Source organism: Semicossyphus pulcher, unplaced genomic scaffold (assembly GCF_022749685.1).
Source record: "Semicossyphus pulcher isolate SPU_LCO1_2020_fin unplaced genomic scaffold, fSemPul1.0.p SCAF_5, whole genome shotgun sequence".
In the NCBI taxonomy this organism is placed as follows: Eukaryota; Metazoa; Chordata; class Actinopteri; order Labriformes; family Labridae; genus Semicossyphus; species Semicossyphus pulcher.
In genome coordinates this window covers 8,525,569-8,544,927 of record NW_027211726.1, presented here as the reverse complement: position 1 = coordinate 8,544,927, position 19,359 = coordinate 8,525,569, and the positions used below count along the sequence as shown (strand labels likewise).

The following is a 19,359-nucleotide window of genomic DNA, read 5'->3' as shown; positions in this document are numbered from 1 at the left end:
GTGTGGGTTTTGTGGATCAAAGAGCTCTCACAAACACACTGATTTATTTTCAACGCCTTCATCCACACGGTTTAGTTTTGTTATTAAACTTTTGGATTTAGAGGAGCAAAAAGATAAGATTGAAATTAGGCTATATGGGTTAAAACTGAGGCTTGTTTATGGTGTTTGGTCCAGGGTTTATTTCAGACATGTTGCATTAGCGTTTGGTTGAATTTGTCACGCGATAAGCATGTAAAGCATTAAAAATTGTTGCACAAATTTGTGTTTTAAGTTGTCCTGCCCTCAGGTAGGTTTCTGTGCAGGAATGTCTGCGTCATGAAGACATGTGGAGGCAGGAGAGAGCCTCTGCAACATGGGAGAGTTATTCCCAGTAAGAGCCTTACTATGAGAAACAAACACAGTTTGCCATAATTTCACCATCCCTTTTCTGGGTGTGCTCACAGTTTTTCAAAGGACAGTATCTGTTAGGAATTAATCAAAATTTGTTGTTGCATATGAGTTTATTAATTGTGGATATTTAATCTTAAAGTAACCTCTACTTTGAGCTCTGTTTCCACTCCCTTCCTCTCCCTCATTTAGGGGATCACCAGCACGATGCCAACAATCCCTGGCATGTTTGGCACATTATAAATAGGGCAGCCATTGTACCACACTCTGAAGGAAGTCACACAAGGACTCGTGTTTTATCAGATGTCCATTACTCAATGTATCAGCTCTGCAACATTTCAGAGTACTGCTCCTCCTCACTCGTCAAGTTTGGGCAGGTAACCCGTAACGTCTCTGCGAACCACGCCCTCCTCGCGCTGCTGCGCACAGGTAACGCAGAGCAGGAAGTGGCTGTCAACGCTGTTGCTGTAATGTGAATGAAAATGCGGCTGTGTGTTTGATAGAGGACCTCTATTTTTAAAAGAAGTCTGTTATAAACTTTTGAAGCATTTTTTCTAAAACAGCAAAATCCTATTTTTTTGTGAATATGAGACTCTGTGGGACCTGCGTGCTCCTGGGACTTCTATTCTTCGCGATCTTCGACTCAACAGGTGATATATTAGCTTGTATTAACGAGAAACATGGCTCATATTTTGTTTGTTGTAACTTTGCTTACATATCTCCCCTCTATCTGTATTGTTTTTTGTAAGCTACACAATTAAAAATGCTACTAAACATCACGAAACGCCCTGATATTAAAATCGTAGCGTCATATCAGGTTTGTGCCAATTGGGTCACACACACAAAAGACATGAGTGCATGCTGTCTTAAATGCTCAAACGAAACTAATGCAGAGATGCAGTCCCGTAAAGCACTATGGGAAAATTAGAACTGTTTTAATACATTAAAGGCTAATAGAGTCATTGCAAGAAATGATTGATTAGCTTGACAGTGGAGATGAAAGGCTGAAGCACAGCTTCAGTCTGAGGAGTAACAATCAGCTTTGGCTTCTAGACCTCCATTTTCAAAAACGGTTTATGAGGCATTTATGAAGCTTGCTGCAGGCACGAATTCATCAAGACTTCATAAATGATTGACCAGAAATCTGCTGTTTCACTATGAATCTGGCGGGCACTTTTTACGAATTATTGTCTTTGCTGAATTTTGCTAACTACTTTCATTTCTTAGGGAAAAGTCCTCAGCAGCAAGGGGAATGTATAATATTTAATAGTGTTTGAGGACATGATCACATAAACATTTATCTTGCCGAGTAATATGACATTTTGAACCCTGTGACATCCTCGACACACCCATTGTTTACTATCTAAAAAACCCTTTAGCCAGCATTGTGTGTGAATGCAGCAGTATTCCTCTGTGCTGCTTTCAAGTCCTCACAAGTTTCCGTTGTGAATTCCTGGTTTCTTTTCTGCGTGTGCACTTGGGAAGCGTACTTCATGTTTTTAAAAACATTACAGTTAAATCAGTCCTAGACTTAAAACATTTGGTGGCCCACTAATAAAAGTTGACTGTGGAGATAAAGTGATAAAGCACTTACAGTGGTGGGAATTTGTGACGTGAAAAGATGAAATGAGTGATAGACTAGTTGTTTGTTATGTGGCTAAATGAAGTGCAGGCCTACGTAAATGCTATGAGTTAAAGTGTTACGACAAATAAGTAGGACTAGTAGGACTTTCTGTTCCATTATATTGAATATAAACTGAGAAGAAATATCAAAAGACAAGAATCCGCTAAAACAGGGCAGTCAAAATGTCTTTATGCAGTTACTTCACATACACAAACAACAATAATATGTTTACATGTGATGTAAAACACTCTAGAGAAGTCTGCCTATGTTTACATCTGGGTAATGACGTCACACTGTCCCATTATCTTATCTTCATAGCAAGATTAACATGTTTTCTGTTAAATTAAATGTATTTGCTCAAGACATATGGATGACATGTACCCTAGCTAAAAGGCTAAACAACTTCACCAAAACAATTTCATCCTTTCTTTCACTGCAATACCTAATAGGCCTTATATACTTAATAAGCAATACTTCTATATCTTTCAGAAAATAATATTTTAAGAAGAAATAATCAAAAAACAGAAAATAATTTGTCTTATTTTACAGAAGGAAGTCTTTAATTTTGAAACAGATCCTCAAAGAACACTTTTGGAAAAAGTTTTACCAGAAAACGATTAAAGATCTGTTATCCACCATAGTATTCGCCTAGCTGACCTCTATGAAAGCACTTAACATAAAAACATCCTGTTTTAAGCTGCTCAAGCTGAGATACAATCACACTTCGGGCCATAACAGGGGCACAATTGAAACCAAAACTGCAGTGTAGCTTTCCAGCTGCTCATGTATGAGGTCACAGATGAAACACTAACAGTATCATATGGCAAATGTAGAGTTTCCCTGAAGGAGAAGTTTGTATTTGTCACATAAGAGTCAGATATCACATAAACAGAAGTTGAGCATGCTATTAAGCCTGATTCACCCTTGACTCAGCAATCAGATGACTCACGGTAAGGAGAAGTCAATGACTGTACTTTGTTTGCTGAAGCATTAACAGCAAACTGTCTGACCGTTAGCGTATGTTTTGGTGCCATTTAAATCAATATTTATGAGGTGTTGTGCCTTATACAGAAGAACAGGACAGTCTTCTGCTAAATGAGAACAAACTGATGTCCATGTGAGATTTCTTCAACTTACAGCAATGTTGATTCCATTAATTATTAATCTGGCGATTCTGCGATCTGACAATTATTGGCATTCTAGCTTTAACAAGACTTACAGCCATGCTAGCAGCTCATGCTAACATGTTCACAAGGATAATGCTAACATGCTAATGTTACAGGTATAATGTTTATAGTTGTAGTTGGATAAGAAATTAAAGAGTGACAGGAAGTGTGGGGAAGAGATAGTAGTGGATGACGCGCAGCAAAAGGACGAGGGCTGGAGCTAAACATGGTGCCGCTATGACAAAGACTTAGCCTCTGTATATGGGGTGTGTGCTCTGCTTACCTAGCTTAACCGGCGTGTCAGGATGCTAACATTAGCTTAATATCTCTAAACATAGCACAGCTGATAGGAACGACATATTGTTTGTTTATTCGTTAGGGACAAAGCACACTATGAGAATGTGAACATGCCAGAGTTAGCAAGAATGCTAATAGACATCTGTAGTCCCTTGGAAGTTAACTGAAACATTATAAGTGAAAATGTTCATATTTAAATATATATTGGACAAGTAGAAAATACAAAATATATTGTGCGACATGTCCAGTTATGGCAATCCATGCAACAGTTGTTGAAACCTTTTAGTCTGAACTAAAGTGTATGGGTGTTTGCACCTTTGCCATGTTAGCTAACAGCTAACAATTAGATCTTAATCATTTATCCAATTTGTTACAGATGAATCTTTCAGCTCTAGTTTTGAAGAGCTCATGGCCAGCGTAGATTTATGTGAATATGTTGCTCCATGTATGAGTGTGTTATTTGTCTACTCCTGTCCAAATACAGAAATGTGTCTGGGTATGCTAACAGCTGATATACAGTCACAACAATTCAATATGCCAGTAGTTACACTTTATCTTTATTTGTATTGTTTCTGTGTTTTAATGTTCTCCAAAACCTAATCAAACATCGGATTTAAGATCAATGACCCCAGTTTTCTAACATCATTAGTGTATTTTCAGCTAACTCCCTCTGATCTGTTCCCTCAGAATGCCTACAGACGGTGGTCCGACCGGACAAAGGCTCGACCGTGACGGTGCACAACAAGCCGCCTTCAGATCAATGTGTCGTGTGTACAGTCAGCGGGGAGAATGACACGCAGACTTCCTGCCACAACTCTCTCTCTCTGGTACCTGAGGAGGAGGTCAAACTGCTGTTCAACTGCTCCCAGCCCATTGAGCAGGCTTACTATGTGACGATTAATCGGACCATTGGTGAGTTCACAGATAAAACACAGCTACTATAAACTGGTCCACAGAGGCCTCATAGTGCTGGAGCCCAACATTGAGCTGTAAACCTCATTTAATTGTTTTGATAAGGAAATCAATCAGGACAAAGTATGTGTTTATTCTGCCTAAAAAAGAAAGAATATTGATTATTAACCCCTTAAGGAGATCCCCATTGGTAAACAATGAGTTAGCTGAGGTAAGGAATTTTTAGCAGGTGTGATAATTTTACTTCGAAGAGGTCAGTCCTCTACATCCATCATTTAAGTTCCACCTCAGTCCACGGTGCCTCAGATATAATGTATGTTGTTGAGTTAGGGCTACAATTAAGAGAGCTAAATTCTTAAACTGTCTGTCTTTAAATATAATCCAGAGTGCACGACGGACGCCTGCAGCCCCGCAACAGTAGAAACTCAACCCTCCATCCTCACAGAGTTCACCAGAACCTTCACCTGGGCGCTGAAGGCACCTGAGAAGACAGTTGTGGGCCTGGATGTCCTCGTAGATGGACTGACGGAGATGTCACAACCATGTCCCGATGGATTTCTGTATCTTGTGAAGACATCCCCAACAGACAGCATGGGCCAGACTCAATATTGTCAAGGTGGTTCCTTGACTCGTCTAGACCTGCCAAATGAAGCTGTTGTGACTCTGCAAGTCGGACCAAAGGCGCAGGTCGAATCTGCGTTGTTCAAGGCCTCTGCTGGACCATTAAGTAAGGAAAAATGAATACAAACTCTTTCAACTTTATAAACTCGTGTAAATAATTTAGTTTTAGCTGCAACAGCTGTTCTTCAGTTCAGACTTAGCTTGGTTAAAATTCAAATTTTTACTATGGAAATTTACAGTTAATACCACTGTGTTGAAACAGGTTGCACCACACACACACACACACACACACTAATTCTTACACAGAGATGAGTTATTATTACTAAATATTACACCCATTACCTGCAAAGTGCAACTGTTCCAGCTGACTGAACCAACTAACAGAGCTAATGTTATCTTGCTAACGTATTACCCATTTTGACAAGTAAAAGATGTTGAATTACGGCTGAAATATCTGACAGAGCACCTCATTGAAATGCTGTTTTGTAAGGATGTTTCTTTTATTTTGTATGTTTGTAAATGTCACCAAAATAATGAATAAATATATGATAATCTATAAAGCTTCAGGCCTATGCTGAAATGGCAAAATGACCAACATAAACAGTTATGGGATATTTCCCTTTTGCTCTTAACTGTCTGTATATTGCTTACACTAAAAAACAAAGGCCTTCTCTCTTTGTATAAATATAGCAGTAATAACTACATTTACAATTTAAGTTCAAGTCATCATGTGCATTATTTAAAGGAAGAAAATATTTCGGGAAATAGGCTTGTTTACTTTCTTAAAAAGAGTTACATAAGATTTGATACACCTTCAATGTCTGTACACGTAATATGACACTACTGCTAACAGCTAGCCAAACGAGCTTAGCACAAAAACTCAAAACAGGTGGATTCCATTGTCTACGGCGTAAACAGTTCGACTGGATATGTCTATGGTTACTGTTAACAAAACACGTTACAGCACATTATTTGTTTTTCATAGGTTATGTACGTCCAGCTAGGCTAAGTCTTGGTCAGGACCTGTTGCTTGGCAACCAAAAGGAGAAACCAGGAAGTTATTGGTTCTAACCAAGAACCAAGGCTAAACAAACATGATAAAAGGTTTTAATAAGTGAGCTGTAGGTAGATCTTTTTAGTTACTTGTGTACAGAGCCGTGGCTAGCTTGTTATTTTGCTAAGCTAACTTAGCAGGCAGCTGGTGGAAGCTTTATATTTAAATTACAGATATGAGAGTGGTATCAATTTTAGCAAGGTGAAGACACTTATTACCACTTATTTTGAACTTTTACTTTAAGTTGAATGAAATAAGCTAGTTGCTAATAAGACCTAGAACAGACTTTACAAAAAACATAGTGATGGATTCGCAAATAACTGATAATAATCCTGAAATCCGCCTCACTCTCTCCTTTTAGAGGGCCGAACGATGGACATAACTGTTGACCCCGGGACGACTCTGGTTGTTAGCCGGGATCCTAAGGAACCGGAATGTGAAGTGTGCTCTGTTGACGGCTCCACTCCAAACTGTAGTCCTACAGAAAAGACACTGACAAAGGTTGCAAACCTCTCACTGGAGTTCAGCTGTTTAACACCCCAGGATGTGTACAGCGTGAAGATGAACAAGAAAATAGGTAGGTGTCCAAATGTATTTTACCTACCAGCAGAATTTGGGATTGGTTATTTTCAATTAGCTATTCTCATGAAAGGAAGATAAAACTACACATTCGTTAATTAACTGCCTACATTTTATAAAACTTGCAGATTGCACGCAGAGCTCCTGCACTCCTGCTTCAGGAGATAGTGATCCCAACCTCTTCAAAGACTTCAAAAGATCTCTAACATGGGACATTAGTGTACCACCGAGGACTGTGTTATCTTTGGACTTCCCTGGTGATGGACTAAAGGAGATGTCTGGAGCAGAAAGTTGCGAAGGCGGCTTCCAGTTCTCAGTGAGTACAACTAAAAGTGACGGAAAAGTCAAAACCAACACCTACTGCAAAGGTGGGAAAGTGTCTCGTCTGGAGCTGCTCGGAGCGACGACCGTGACTGCTGAGGTGCCCAAAGACGTAGAACTGGACTCGACAGTATTCACAGTCACAGCAGCACCAAGAGGTTTGTTCACTTTGTTCATATGATAGAAAAACAATGTGATACTAATTTGCAGAACAGTACATACAAAACATTCCTAAAAACCAATGACACGATGCTTTATGTAATATACCTGAAATAATTATTTGTTATAATAGAGGTTAGAGGTTCTCAGTTAAATGCCTTAAAGTCACTATTTTTGATGAACGAGTTAACACAGTGGTGATTGAGCTTGTGGCCTACTGATGAAAGCTCCTGCACTTGCAATGTTTTTTGGTATTAAAGCTGGGTGGAGAGTCAAATGTCCTGCAGACAACAAAAGATAAAACTTCAAAATCATGTGCAAATCTGAACAAATCGAAACATCTGAAGTTCAGATGGAGACAAACACTTTTTGGATCTCTGTTAGATTGAGGTTCAAAAAGAAACCTGCCACTGCCGTGATGCCGTAGATGCCGCCAAGAGAATTAAACCACAGAGTCTCTGCCATCGTTTAGTTGCAACTTGTTGAAACTTAGCGAGCTTGAAATGTAGGAATTAGCAGTAGTAACGTTAACGTTAGTCGTCAGTAGTGAGTTTGCAAAAATTACGATGACGGTTACAGCTGGCTCCGAATCGCTGAGGTGGTTGCCATAGGTTACACATAATGATATGCATAGCGTCACCCCGTCCATTAACGGGATTGGCTCCTTAGGTTTGTGACGTCTCAAACCTGCCAATCTGAAAACGTGTTGTTCAGCCTGTCCTTGGTACACTGCAGTTTAAAAGCAGACAGGCCCAGCCATGGAGATGACTGCTCATGTTGTCCCTGATATTCCTTGTAGCACATGAGAAACACCACATGGAGATGTTTACAAGGTTAAACACTTGACTTTCCCTAGAGGGGTTTTTTAAAAGAATATGTGATACTGTTAATAGTATTATACATTATTTATTAATTGTGCTGAGAAGTTTTTGCCCTGAGGTCTGATCAGTATATTAATGAGCCGTTGTTCTCTTTAGGTGGCAGGATGATGTCCGTGACGCCTGATCCGAACACCCACATCATCATCAGCAGGATGTCAGACGAGCCAGAATGCAGCGTGTGTGAGAAAAAAGACCCTACACCGACATGCGACCCAAAACGGCTTACCCTGAGCGATCCTCGCAACACCTCTGTAGAGTTTACCTGCCCTCAACCTCAGGATGTCTTCAAGGTGGAGATCAACAGAGAAATTGGTATGAAGTTCAAAAAATAAGAAGGAAGATGTGTTTACTGATACTTTTCTCCAGGTCTCAAATGTGCGCTCTGATGAAGCAGCTGTGAACCATTGAGTGTGTGATTTTGTGTATTCGTGATGTGTTAAAATGTAATATCTAACAGCTGAGCTACAAATAAGAAATTGAAGAGCACGGAGCGCCGAGTTTAGCTCATTGGTTAAAGCATACGGCCCATGTACAGAGGCACAGAGGCCCCTCGGCGCAGCGGCCCAGGTTCGACTCTGACTCTCGGCCCTTTGCTGCATGTCGTCCCCACTCTCTCCTCATATTTCTGATTTTATCCACTGTCCTGTAAATAAAGGCAAAAGCCAAAAAAGAAAAGAAATATTAACTTTAGTGGTTTTTTTTGTCATCTTCACAATGCTAAATCCTGTTAGGGTGAAAAGAAAGAAAGAAAGAAACTTTGCATCCAATAAAATCACACCCTGCTTTATTTAAGCAATATCACACGAGAGGGAGTGATGTACTGAACATCATCAGTGAGTGCTGCACAAAACTAAATCACCATCTCTCATATGCTCAAATTCCAGACTGCACAGAGGCCTCCTGTTCTGCGGACATCGTTCAGGCCGAGTCCTCTCTGTTCCCTGACTTTAATCGCACCTTCACCTGGGATCTGAAAATCGTCTCCACTCGGGCCTTCCAGCTGGACTTCCCAGAATCGGGAATGAGACAGATTCCCAACGAGGAGAACTGTCCGGATGGACACACATACTCTCTGGTTACTTATCTGCGCACGGGGCCAGCAACCATTGGTACCTTTTGCAAAGGAGGACCTGTGACCACCATCCTGACTCGATACAAAGGACGTGTGACTCTGCAGGTGCCAGGAGACAGGAAGATGGATCCTGTTGACATCAAATTAAAAGTTGGGCCTGAGACCGACAGTAAGTTTATAAATTACTTTTTTTGGTCTGTCTCAAATACGCTTAGAAGACTCATCTGCATATAGAAGATCACATAACAAGCAAAAGAAAAGTGCACGCCATCTTTTTCAAGTAGAAGTACCTGTGTAAAAAAAGGCATGTGAAAGTGGACGTACTGATTTAACTTCTTCTTTTCTGAAGTAAACTTGTTTTTAGCGTATTTAGGAGGATATTAAAATTCAATAGTTTTAACTTCAACTTAAATGTAAGAACAGTCCACTGAAAGTAATGCATGTTAACTTTGCTTTAATGTGCAAATCAGTTAGATGGGGAATGTCTCCAAGTCTGCTCCTGCCTCTGAAAGTGCATTCAAAGGGATACATATGACTTCCTTAGTTTCAAACTACGATACCCTCTTCTTGTTTCTCTCTAGTGGTGGCTATAGTGAAAGTCAACCTACCCCGAGGTGTATCAGACACTGACTTCATCACAGCAAGCTATCCTGGTGATTTCCCTGACAAGCAGCAGATGCGGTGGGACTTCACGGTGCCCGGCATGCACAACTACACGATGCGCTTTCGTGAGCACACAGCTCCGGAGTGCCTCAGCGGTGACGTGCAGGTGGAGTATCAGAAAGAGGGCAAGAAGCCGACCAAACTGACTCTGACGGACCCTCAGCCGACGCATCAGCAGGGCGACTTCAACATGGTGCTGAAGAACTGTGCAACCAACCGCACGCTGCAGGGACTCGCCTTAAACTACAGAGTGTCTTTAATGAGGAGCGGGCATCCAGGTACGCCGTTAAAACTGAAGAGCTGCTTCGTTGTTTGATCAGAGTTTTAACATGTTCACCAGCCTAAGAAGATGAAGAGTCTCTTCTTACAAACTAAACTATTGTCTCTCTCTATGTCGTACTTCCCTCTTAGTTCTGTGCGCGGTGGATCTAACCAAACACAAAGGAGTGTCCCTGCAGTTAGAGAAAGTTGGTACAGATCCGTACTGTGAGATGAGTATTGACTCTAAGGTTGACAAGAAGATAAAAGTGGCTGCAGGCACCAAGGCCGGCCTGTCCTTCCTCGACTGTCCCAATGAAGATATTCGTCTCACCGCCAGTCAAGTTATCGGTAAGATGTTTTATATTTTCAGGTTCATTAAAAGCTAAAACAATTTCAGCTTTTTGTTTACTTGTTAACTAAAGAGCTTTCTTCAGGTTCATAGTAACACAGTTCCTTAATTATTAATCAGAATAATGGAAATAATGCTTTTAGCTTTCTTGGCGAGAATTCAATGACAAGATTAATATAACTCTCATGTTTGTACAGTTAGCTTAGCTTAGCATGAAGACAAACAGACAGCCTGGTTCAGTCCAAAGGTAACAAAATCCACCTACCAGAGCCACCAATTACACCACAGTATGACGTGTTTTCATTTGGTTTTTGATGAGAATGCAACAAACATAAATATGTATTAGGGATCTTTAGATGTTCTGGTGGGTGTAGTTTGTTATCGCTGGACAGAGCCAGGCTAACCCTTTCCCCTTTTTCCAGTCTTTATGCTAAGCTAAGCTAACTAGCTTCAGACTGCTGCTACCAATGACTGTATAGACAGACGACACGTCTCCATCTGCTCTCATTGTACAAAATTGATGCCAAAATAGACCCTGTGGTAGGTGCTGCCATCTTATTCTGGTGACGTCATTTGGAGCCAGAGTTCCGCAGTAGAGATCGGCGGGTGGAGCCGCCGTAGCCATTTCCGCTAACCAAAACACACACTTCACTTACAGAAAAAAACAGCAAAGATCTAGCATGTCGGTGTGTTTAACAGCAGAACAGCAGCTTGTGTTGGTCTGAGGTTAACGTTCACAGATATGGAAACTTCAATGACTGCAGTGATTGTTTTAGTTACGTCTCCTCTCGCCGTTTCTCCTCTACTCTGCTAATCCAGAACACATCGGCTGCAGGAGCCGTATTTGCCAACAGAGCTGTCAATCATCCTTTTTACAGCGTCAAAAAACTCGTTAAAAATAAAATTGTCAATAAAACACTTGGACGTAAATCAGCATGATAAGAACTAACTATAATGACAGAAACCATGTTGTACAAAATGTATTTGCCGTGTATTTTGATTTTATAGTTTGACTCATGTCCCATCTGTTAACATGGAGGAGGCGGGCTTTATGAGCTATACTGCCGCCAGTCAGCAGGGAGAGATAGAGAGGGTTTGGCTTCACTTTTAGGGAGCTGTCATGTCGTCCATCTTTTTATGCAGTCTATGGTTGCTACATATTGATCATGCAGATATGAAAGTAGTATTAGTCATCTCATCGAACTCATTTCAAGAAAGCTAGGAAGGATGGTTGATAAAATATGTTTGTGATTATTTCATGTGCCGTCCCTTTAATCAGGAACTTTATTTATTATATCTTACTTTTCGCACTTTAATAACAGGATGCCAAAATGTGCAGTCATGCACTTCCAGTCTTCTCACTGTGCCCAAACTGGACGCCTGCCTACCGATGCCACTTCACAGCTTCACCTGGAACATCAACATCCCTCAGGACAGCACGGTGGATCTGCTGTCCCCCACAGGGAGCCTCCGACAGTCCCTGCCGGGCCAGGAGTGCAACCAGTCCGTCTTACTGCGTGTGGCAGAGTCCGATGGGTTTCCTGTTGGCGAGTTCTGCTTTAATGGAGCCATCCCGAAAGTTCAGGTGCACGCTAATGTCTCCGTTACAGCCATAGTCCCGGACTTCCGTAAGGTCAGGCGACCTCTTCTCAATGTCAGCTACAGTGAGGAGATCACAGGTAAGACATTTATTCTCCTAATGATTGTAATTATGATCATATAGAGCACATTCATTTTACTTTTATAATCCACACAGGGGCACTGTTGTACCACAAATGTTTGAGGACACACTACTGACACTCATTCATCCCTATTTAGAGACCATTATATACAGAGTGAGTCCAAAGGTGTCGTCTCCAACCCTGATGGCCACCCCTAACTGGCCCGAAGGTATGAGGCCTTCCTCCACTCTATCCTGGATCGTCACTGTACCGAGCGGGTACAAAGCACACCTGCAGTTTGTCAACATCAGCCAGCCCAAATGCCTCGACAGGCACACCGCCATGAAGGTGAAGACGCTGGAGGCAGAGGAGGAGCTCTTTAGCCGCAGGGAGGACGAGCAGTCGGAGGACGAGCTGTTTGTGGATCAGAGTTTCTATCTGAACATGTCCAACTGTGTTCCAGAGCAGGGAAACTTCGGTGCAGTGACCAAGATCGAGCTGCAGAAGTCGTCCAGTAAGGAAACGGGAATCATTTGGAACTTTTACACAAAAATTACCTCAAAAGAAATTAGATTAAAAAAACGTTTTTCTCCTCTTATTTTTCCTCTACAGATCTGCTGGCCATCCTCCTCGGGATAGCAGGAGCTCTGTTGCTGTTGCTCATAGTGCTGGGTGTCGTGTGCTTCGTCACAAAGTAAGTACACGTGTTGCAAAACTTTTTTAAACATCTTTGTACTCATTCAACACTTACATGTAAGAGCGAGTAAAATTAAAATAAGTAAGTTAGTAGTTGCTTTTAAACCATTTTGTGTACTTATAAATGAGTAACTTTCTTGAAACTTAAAATATTGACTTAAAATTAGTGTTTCTTTTACTTTTCATTTCTGTTTATATTACATTCACTATATTTTTTGCAGAATAAACAATAATTCTGATCTGGCTATTACTGCTTGTAAATGCCTAAATTGGCTGAATTGGCTCTTAAGTACAGAGTTCTGAAAGTGACAACATTTCGTAAAATAATCTCAGACCAGTCAGAAATATCACTGAATATTTTAATTATATTGGCAGTTAAATAAATGATAGGTGAATTGTAAATTTTGTATAAAGAAAAAATATTAAATCACAAAGTGCTAATCTCAAAGATTTCAGTTTCGTTCTCTTCGGCGGCACCTATGGTGATAAACGGTAATTACGGGAGCACACTTCCCAGATATCCAGACAGTGTTACGTGTGTGACGTCCACGGTTGGCTCCGGTTGTAACTCTTGATTTTCCTCACTGACGGTCGCTTTCCTTTTCAGACTGTTTGCTTCATCTGAGCGTCGAATTTGTTTCTTTTTCTTTGGATTTTCACTTATTTCTGAAGTTGTATCTGTAGTCATCCATCTTTTCTTTGTTTGTTCGGCCATAGTAGATTACTGTTTACTCGCAACACTTGCAGAGACCGGAAAAGCAGCCGCTAAGCTCCGCCTACCCTCTCTGGCAGACCAACCACTGCTGGCTGATGGAAAATGCGTCACTAACTGGGCCCTGCTTGTGATTTTTTCCGGGAAGGTCGCCATAGACACCCAGTCTGTAATACTGCAGATGCAAAGGCTTTCATCAGTGGGCCATAGGCTCAATTACCGTTGTGTTACCTCATTGGGCGATAGATAGACTTAACAGACATTTATTTACATGAAAATCTTCCAGATTGTTACTTTAAGGTTTACTAATCCGATCTTTATGTATTTTTTAAAAATTAATAAAAAAAGAGAAAACGCTTTTCTCTTTTTTTCTAACAAAATGGAAGAAAATTAAGCTTTTTATGTCTTTTTCCACTTAATTTTTTTAAATGATTCATTTCTGATATTTGACCCAAGGTTTTTATTTCATTTTGGCGGTTTTGAGACTCCATACTTGAGTGTAAATCTCAAACATTTAGAGGAAAACAGACCCTGGTTTCAAAGTTTTTGTCATAAACTTGTTAACTGATACTAATTTGTTTAAATTCTGTTATATTGGTCTGTAATTGGTGCCTCGAGTTGAATCTCCCTTATTGTTTGTTGTCTGCCTTCATCTTTTCAAACAGGAAGAAGAAGAGAGACAGGATGAAGAAGGAGGCGTCCATCTACATGGCCAAAGGGAACATCTTCCGCCCTGGTGACGCGCACTTCAGCAAAAGCCGCTCTGACAACGAATCTCACGTCTACGCCTCCATAGATGAGGAGATGGTGTACGGCCACCTGCTGGGTGACTCCACCTACTCGGAACGCATCCAGGACCAATACAATGGCATGCAGGTGGACTCTTATCAAACATTTACAGGCCCCACTGATGGGGAGCTGCCTGTGATCAAAGAGCCGGACTACGAGCCAGAGATGGAGGGGTACAAGACGTTCCTGGATCCGTCTGAGACTTTCATCCCGTCTCGTCCGCGCACGCCTATCGATCGGCAGGACAGCCTCGACTTCCAGGACCGCAGGATGGTGGACAATGAGCTGTACACGTTCAAGAGCACAGGTGATATGAACACCATCCGGCTCTCTGGTGTGGACCTGGACCCACAGCCACCGATAACAGAGGACTACCTGTAGTGTGTCGGGACTGTAACGGCATGATGGACTGCCGTTACTGCATTCGCGTTACAGCGCCGAGTATCTCTGGACTCATTTGTGCCTCGATCACTCAGGGAAAGTTTTCATTGAGCTTCTGAATATGACGTGTATGCTGTTTTCAGTCATTTCTGAGGGTTCAAGAGTAGATGCTGTGATCTTTTAAAGAAAGTTTGGCAGTTTGGAGACTTTCTTGCAGAGTTATGTGGGAAGATTGATTCTGTTTTCATGTCTGTAGCCTACAGCAAATACAAGGCTACAGCTAGCCGATAGTTAGCTTTGCATAAATACTAGAAAAGGGGGGAAAACGGTTAGCCTGGCTTTGTCCGAAGATAACAAAACTATCTCTATAACTAGCTCAATAATGACACATTATATCTGTTTAATCCGTACAGTAACTTCCTCAGATCTGGTCGACACTTGAAGTCTCTGCTACCAGCCAAGAAATATAGCAATTTGCTATTTTTAATAAGGAATAAACAAATGTAATACAACGTGTTAATTCGTAAACTATAGAGGTGCTAGCAGATTGTTTACAGCTTTTGTGCTAAGCTAAGCTAAGTGCCGTCTGGTTCTAGCTTTACCTAAAAACATTTGTGTGATATTAATGTTCTCATCTTCATCTTGGCAAGAAAGTCGCTTAAAATGTCAAACTATTCCTCAAATGTTTTATTTGTTTAGTTTTATTGAATCCCTGCCCATATGAGGCATGATTCAACAGCGGGGAAAAAATGTGCGAGTACCTCTGGTCGTTGTTTTAAAGTGTTTTGATATTGTTTACTAGCTGTGCTTTTTTTCTCTGCCTGTAAATACAATTTAGTTTTTTTTATTTGCAATAAATTCTAGAAAACTAGATCTGGTGAGAAAAAGTTTTCTTCTTTATCTACTGACAGCCATCACACCTAATTTCCACTCTGATGCAGACACGCTGTCACATTGTTTGTATTCTGGACGGTGAAAACCGCAGGGACTCTGACCATGAAAAACAGCGTGCAGAAGGGTGTGGAAGACCTCAGACTGCAGAGCAGAGTATAACCAACCATCGTCAGGAGCCTTAAAGAATTGTGTCCATCTAAATCAGACCTTAAATCCATGTGTACATTTTTTGTTACTTTTTTAAACACCAACACGAAAAACAGTAACAGTCTAAACGTTTGCAAGAACAAAGACGATGAGGCAGTACAAATTCAATTTTTATTAGAAAATTCTGTATACATGTACGTACAAAAATACTGCAGATGCAGTACTTCATCTTAACCAAGGAATCCAACTTTCTGTCGCTTGGTTCCCAAACTCTCCTCCTGCTGCAGCAGCTTCATGAGCGGAGCATGAAGGGCCTTCCCAACCCGCTTACCTGCCTGGAGACAAAAAAATCTCAGTAAGTCACATTTTTTTTATTTATTTATTTTTTAAATCAAAACAAAAATTGTGTAAACATGAGATATTGTGGACTTTAGCACAGGTATGTGCTGTTCTTTTGCAGGAAACATCTTTTAGTCGGTTGGTTTGCAGGTTTTGTAGCCTTGAGACAGAGCCAGGCTAACTGTTTCAATGTCTTTAGCCTTTTTTACACTGCGGTTCCGCCTCAGAGCCGTAACGAAGCTCCGCCGTCATGCAGCATTTGTCATTCTATTTTGGACCAAGCAACACCGGCGTAAAGCCGCCCCATTGTGTGTTTCTAAATAGCGTTGCGGAAGCAAAACGTGCGCGAGGTGTAAACAAACAGTGCATGCTTCAAATACACACACACTGCGCTGTTCCGCCCAGGCAGCTCTGCAGTTTACACAGACACCGTTTCGCCTCTGTTACTACCTCAGAGGCAGAACAACTTCGCCCCACCATTAAGCCTCCGTGCGTTTTAAATAGAAGACGAAATGTAACAGAGGCATAATAATCCTCGGACCCTGAGTGGGAGGACGATACACCGGAGCAAGTGCAGCAACCCAGGAGTTCCCAGGAGGTATCAGAATGGTAAGTTGGCAGCCTGAGGTCAATGGCGGTGAATGACGATTGGTCGATTTCAGAAAAAGCAAGGTTCTACGTAGAAACCTGCAGCTGTTCTGAACGGCCCATTTCAGAGGCGACCTTTTTAAACATGTCATTCTGGAAAAACACGGAATCATGCACTTTTCACTGTGAAAATTAAACACCCAAAAATGTGAAACCCATGCACAATATGAGAATATCCATTCAAGGATATGGCCCCTTTAAAGGCAAGATTAGGCTAAATGGCCGAGAAGGAGGTCTGGACTCACCTCTGTCATTTCATAGATGCTCTCTGGGTCCAGGCTACCACCTCCCACCTTCCTCGTGCAGGTGACCATGCCCTTGTCTGTGACAGAGATGATCAGGCTCGCCACAGAGCAGGCCTTCTCCTGCAAAGTCGCGTCCACTACGTGCCTGTGGCCCACCTGTAGGAAAACAGGCCATATCAGCAGAGCAAAGCAGTGTGTATGTTTCGCTGTTTTATAATGGTTTAAAGAAAGTGAGCTTACCTTGCACAATGTCACTATACAAGGAACGTTTTCTACATTGAGTCTCATGCAATCGTACGGGTCATCCGATAGCTCAATTTCCTTCCCTCCTTCGTCATCAGATGATATGTGCACTTTGGGAATTCTGTCAGGAAGGTGATCAGAAGACTTACTGATTTATAATTTTCAAGGCGCAGACAGAAAGCAGCAGAAAACTTAACTTACTTTGTGTTGAATAGAGCGGCCTTGATAGCTATTGAAATGGCATCATACAGGTTTCCATCACACTGAAGAAGCTGTGGAAACAAATCGAGATTTTACCTTCATGAAGAGAGTGGAACCAAATACACAAAGACTGAATGACTATTTGATGGATGTAAATTGTGCTGCTTTCAGTTATTCTTTCACTGGCACACAGTCAAAAGACATGATCGAACTCCGCAACTTACCAGCACATCCACGTAGAGGAGCCAGCAGTGCTCTCCTGCACTGATGCAGAGACTCTTCAGGTCCACACTGTTTCTGTTGTTGAACACTTTATAGAGAGTGTTGCTCAGCTCCGTCCCCAGCTCCTCGCCTCCTCTGCCCTCAAACTCAGGGGTTGCGTTGGCCGAACTGGTGGTGGAAGGTGAAAACAACGCAGATGTTTGACATCTTTTATTCTTACTGTTCTGTTCTTTGGTGAGTCCACAATGACTGGGATGTGAAAGAGGTGATGCAACAGCACCTTCTAGAGGCAGGATATCCATTAAAATACTACCAAAAGTATTCAGTATAAAAGTGTTTGAATGATAAGCCAAAAATAGACTGGATCTGAAACCCCTCCCTCATTTACATCACAAAAACAATAACATCCTCTATGGTGAGTCGTAACTATGGTGAGATTTTAGACACTTGTAGACCATTGTCATTGTGCATCATCACTGGCAATTTCCCCACTCTTTAAATGTGACACATTGCATTGTGGGATTATTATTATTAGAAAGGGCCTATTTATGGGGGATATGGGGATGCATTTCATACATTAAAAAAACAGCTAAGAGTGAATAAATGGCACTTTATATAGTAACAACTCAAAGCGAATTCGGACTCAGCTAAATTCTGGTTATTTAGTCTTCCATTGATTGAGTGGCAAAGCTGTAAAAATAAGCCTCAGTTTATAAGACTCAAACTACGCAGTTTACCTACCAGTCAACAAAAAACTCCAAATAGCCTTCGTTGGGCACCATGGGCCTCGGTTTTCCTATTTCAGCCTTAATCCCAACTAGTACAGCAGTGTGCCCCTGAAAGAGGCACGATACAGAACATATCAGAAAACAATAGGTATTCAATCAGTCATCCTTCTTGAGAATTATATATATTACGTAGAGTTCAAATAGGCTCTAATATAACTAAAAGGAAGGAGTATATTAAATTTTGGGTTTGTTGACAGGAATAACAACTGTCTTTTAGAGCTTCTTCTTTCTGTTCAAGACTGAAAATGAGCCAACATTGAGGACTTCATCTGCACATAAAGTTATCTACCAGTGTGACTTTTGCTGAACCGTCCGTGTTGGACACCACATCAGTCTCTATTTCCATGTGTCGGTAGTCCTCACAGCCTCTTCCATCCACCCGTAGGTCATCCTGATGGTAAGAATCAACATGTCAACAATACAGTATTGGACTTGGCGATTGCCAACGCAGCTAGTTGTCGGTCATTATAGAGCATTAATCACTGTCGTGCCTTTTATCGAAAATATTTAACGTACAGAAATCAAGGGCTAGAGTATAACTTTGAAGAAACGTACCCGTATGCCGTGTAAAATGTACACTTTTTCCGCCTCGCTAACTTGTACTCTTGCCATAATGTAAAATCACTGGCATGTGAGTTTGTCGCTTCTCTTCTTCGTCATCAAAAGACGACGAATTATTAAGTTTGTCCGCTTTGCTCACCCGTATGTCCCGGTTTTTCATGATGTCACGGACGATGGGAGACACCGCCCAACCGGTGCAGACAAGTGTGTCTTGAACGCACACTGTAAAGTTTAAAAGGTGAAAAAACTTCACAAAAACACTGAAATATATTAAAAATAAACAAGCATTGGAGATCTACAAATCTATACATATTTTGATATCTGATTAGACCTATTTTATTTTACTTTGTATTTATTCAGTCTGTAATCTAATTTATCTCTTAGTTTTTGATTTGTTTGTTTTGTTCTACTGAGTCATGCTTAGTCAGTAACTGTTTTATATGCCAATTCATAATTGTAATGGCCAGACTTTGTTTATGAATAAAG

The 19,359-nt window shown here is 41.2% G+C and overlaps 2 protein-coding genes across 2 annotated transcripts; one reads left to right on the top strand and one right to left on the bottom strand.

Moving 5' to 3' along the window:
- The first annotated feature begins 864 nt into the window (after nucleotides 1-864).
- cdcp1b (CUB domain containing protein 1b) lies at nucleotides 865-15,443 on the top strand. Its single transcript, XM_069681474.1, has 13 exons — nucleotides 865-1,037; nucleotides 4,162-4,386; nucleotides 4,772-5,113; nucleotides 6,423-6,638; nucleotides 6,769-7,119; nucleotides 8,098-8,313; nucleotides 8,886-9,242; nucleotides 9,655-10,014; nucleotides 10,148-10,345; nucleotides 11,669-12,025; nucleotides 12,165-12,521; nucleotides 12,620-12,701; nucleotides 14,081-15,443. The coding sequence occupies exons 1-13, from the start codon at nucleotides 974-976 to the stop codon at nucleotides 14,583-14,585; spliced, it is 3,630 nt and encodes a 1,209-aa protein (XP_069537575.1). The 5' UTR covers nucleotides 865-973; the 3' UTR covers nucleotides 14,586-15,443.
- A 341-nt stretch (nucleotides 15,444-15,784) lies between these two features.
- exosc7 (exosome component 7) lies at nucleotides 15,785-18,961 on the bottom strand. The gene is made up of 8 exons (XM_069681844.1): nucleotides 18,868-18,961; nucleotides 18,602-18,703; nucleotides 18,266-18,360; nucleotides 17,527-17,692; nucleotides 17,303-17,373; nucleotides 17,099-17,222; nucleotides 16,859-17,014; nucleotides 15,785-15,961 (listed from the first exon to the last, which is right to left on the bottom strand). Exons 1-8 carry the CDS (start codon nucleotides 18,922-18,924, stop codon nucleotides 15,857-15,859), a joined length of 876 nt encoding a protein of 291 aa, XP_069537945.1. The 5' UTR covers nucleotides 18,925-18,961; the 3' UTR covers nucleotides 15,785-15,856.
- Nucleotides 18,962-19,359: the final 398 nt, after the last annotated feature.

Bases quoted from the DNA above. Each gene is read 5' to 3' on its own strand.
- cdcp1b (XM_069681474.1), top strand. From the start codon at position 974: ATGAGACTCTGTGGGACCTGCGTGCTCCTGGGACTTCTATTCTTCGCG. The intron at 4,387-4,771 runs GTGAGTTCACAG...AATATAATCCAG, and splicing joins GACGATTAATCGGACCATTG to AGTGCACGACGGACGCCTGC. The intron at 9,243-9,654 runs GTAAGTTTATAA...GTTTCTCTCTAG, and splicing joins AGTTGGGCCTGAGACCGACA to TGGTGGCTATAGTGAAAGTC.
- exosc7 (XM_069681844.1), bottom strand. From the start codon at position 18,924: ATGGCAAGAGTACAAGTTAGCGAGGCGGAAAAAGTGTACATTTTACAC. The intron at 18,361-18,601 runs GTAGATAACTTT...TGCCTCTTTCAG, and splicing joins GTTCAGCAAAAGTCACACTG to GGGCACACTGCTGTACTAGT. The intron at 17,223-17,302 runs GTAAGTTAAGTT...CCTTCCTGACAG, and splicing joins GCCGCTCTATTCAACACAAA to AATTCCCAAAGTGCACATAT.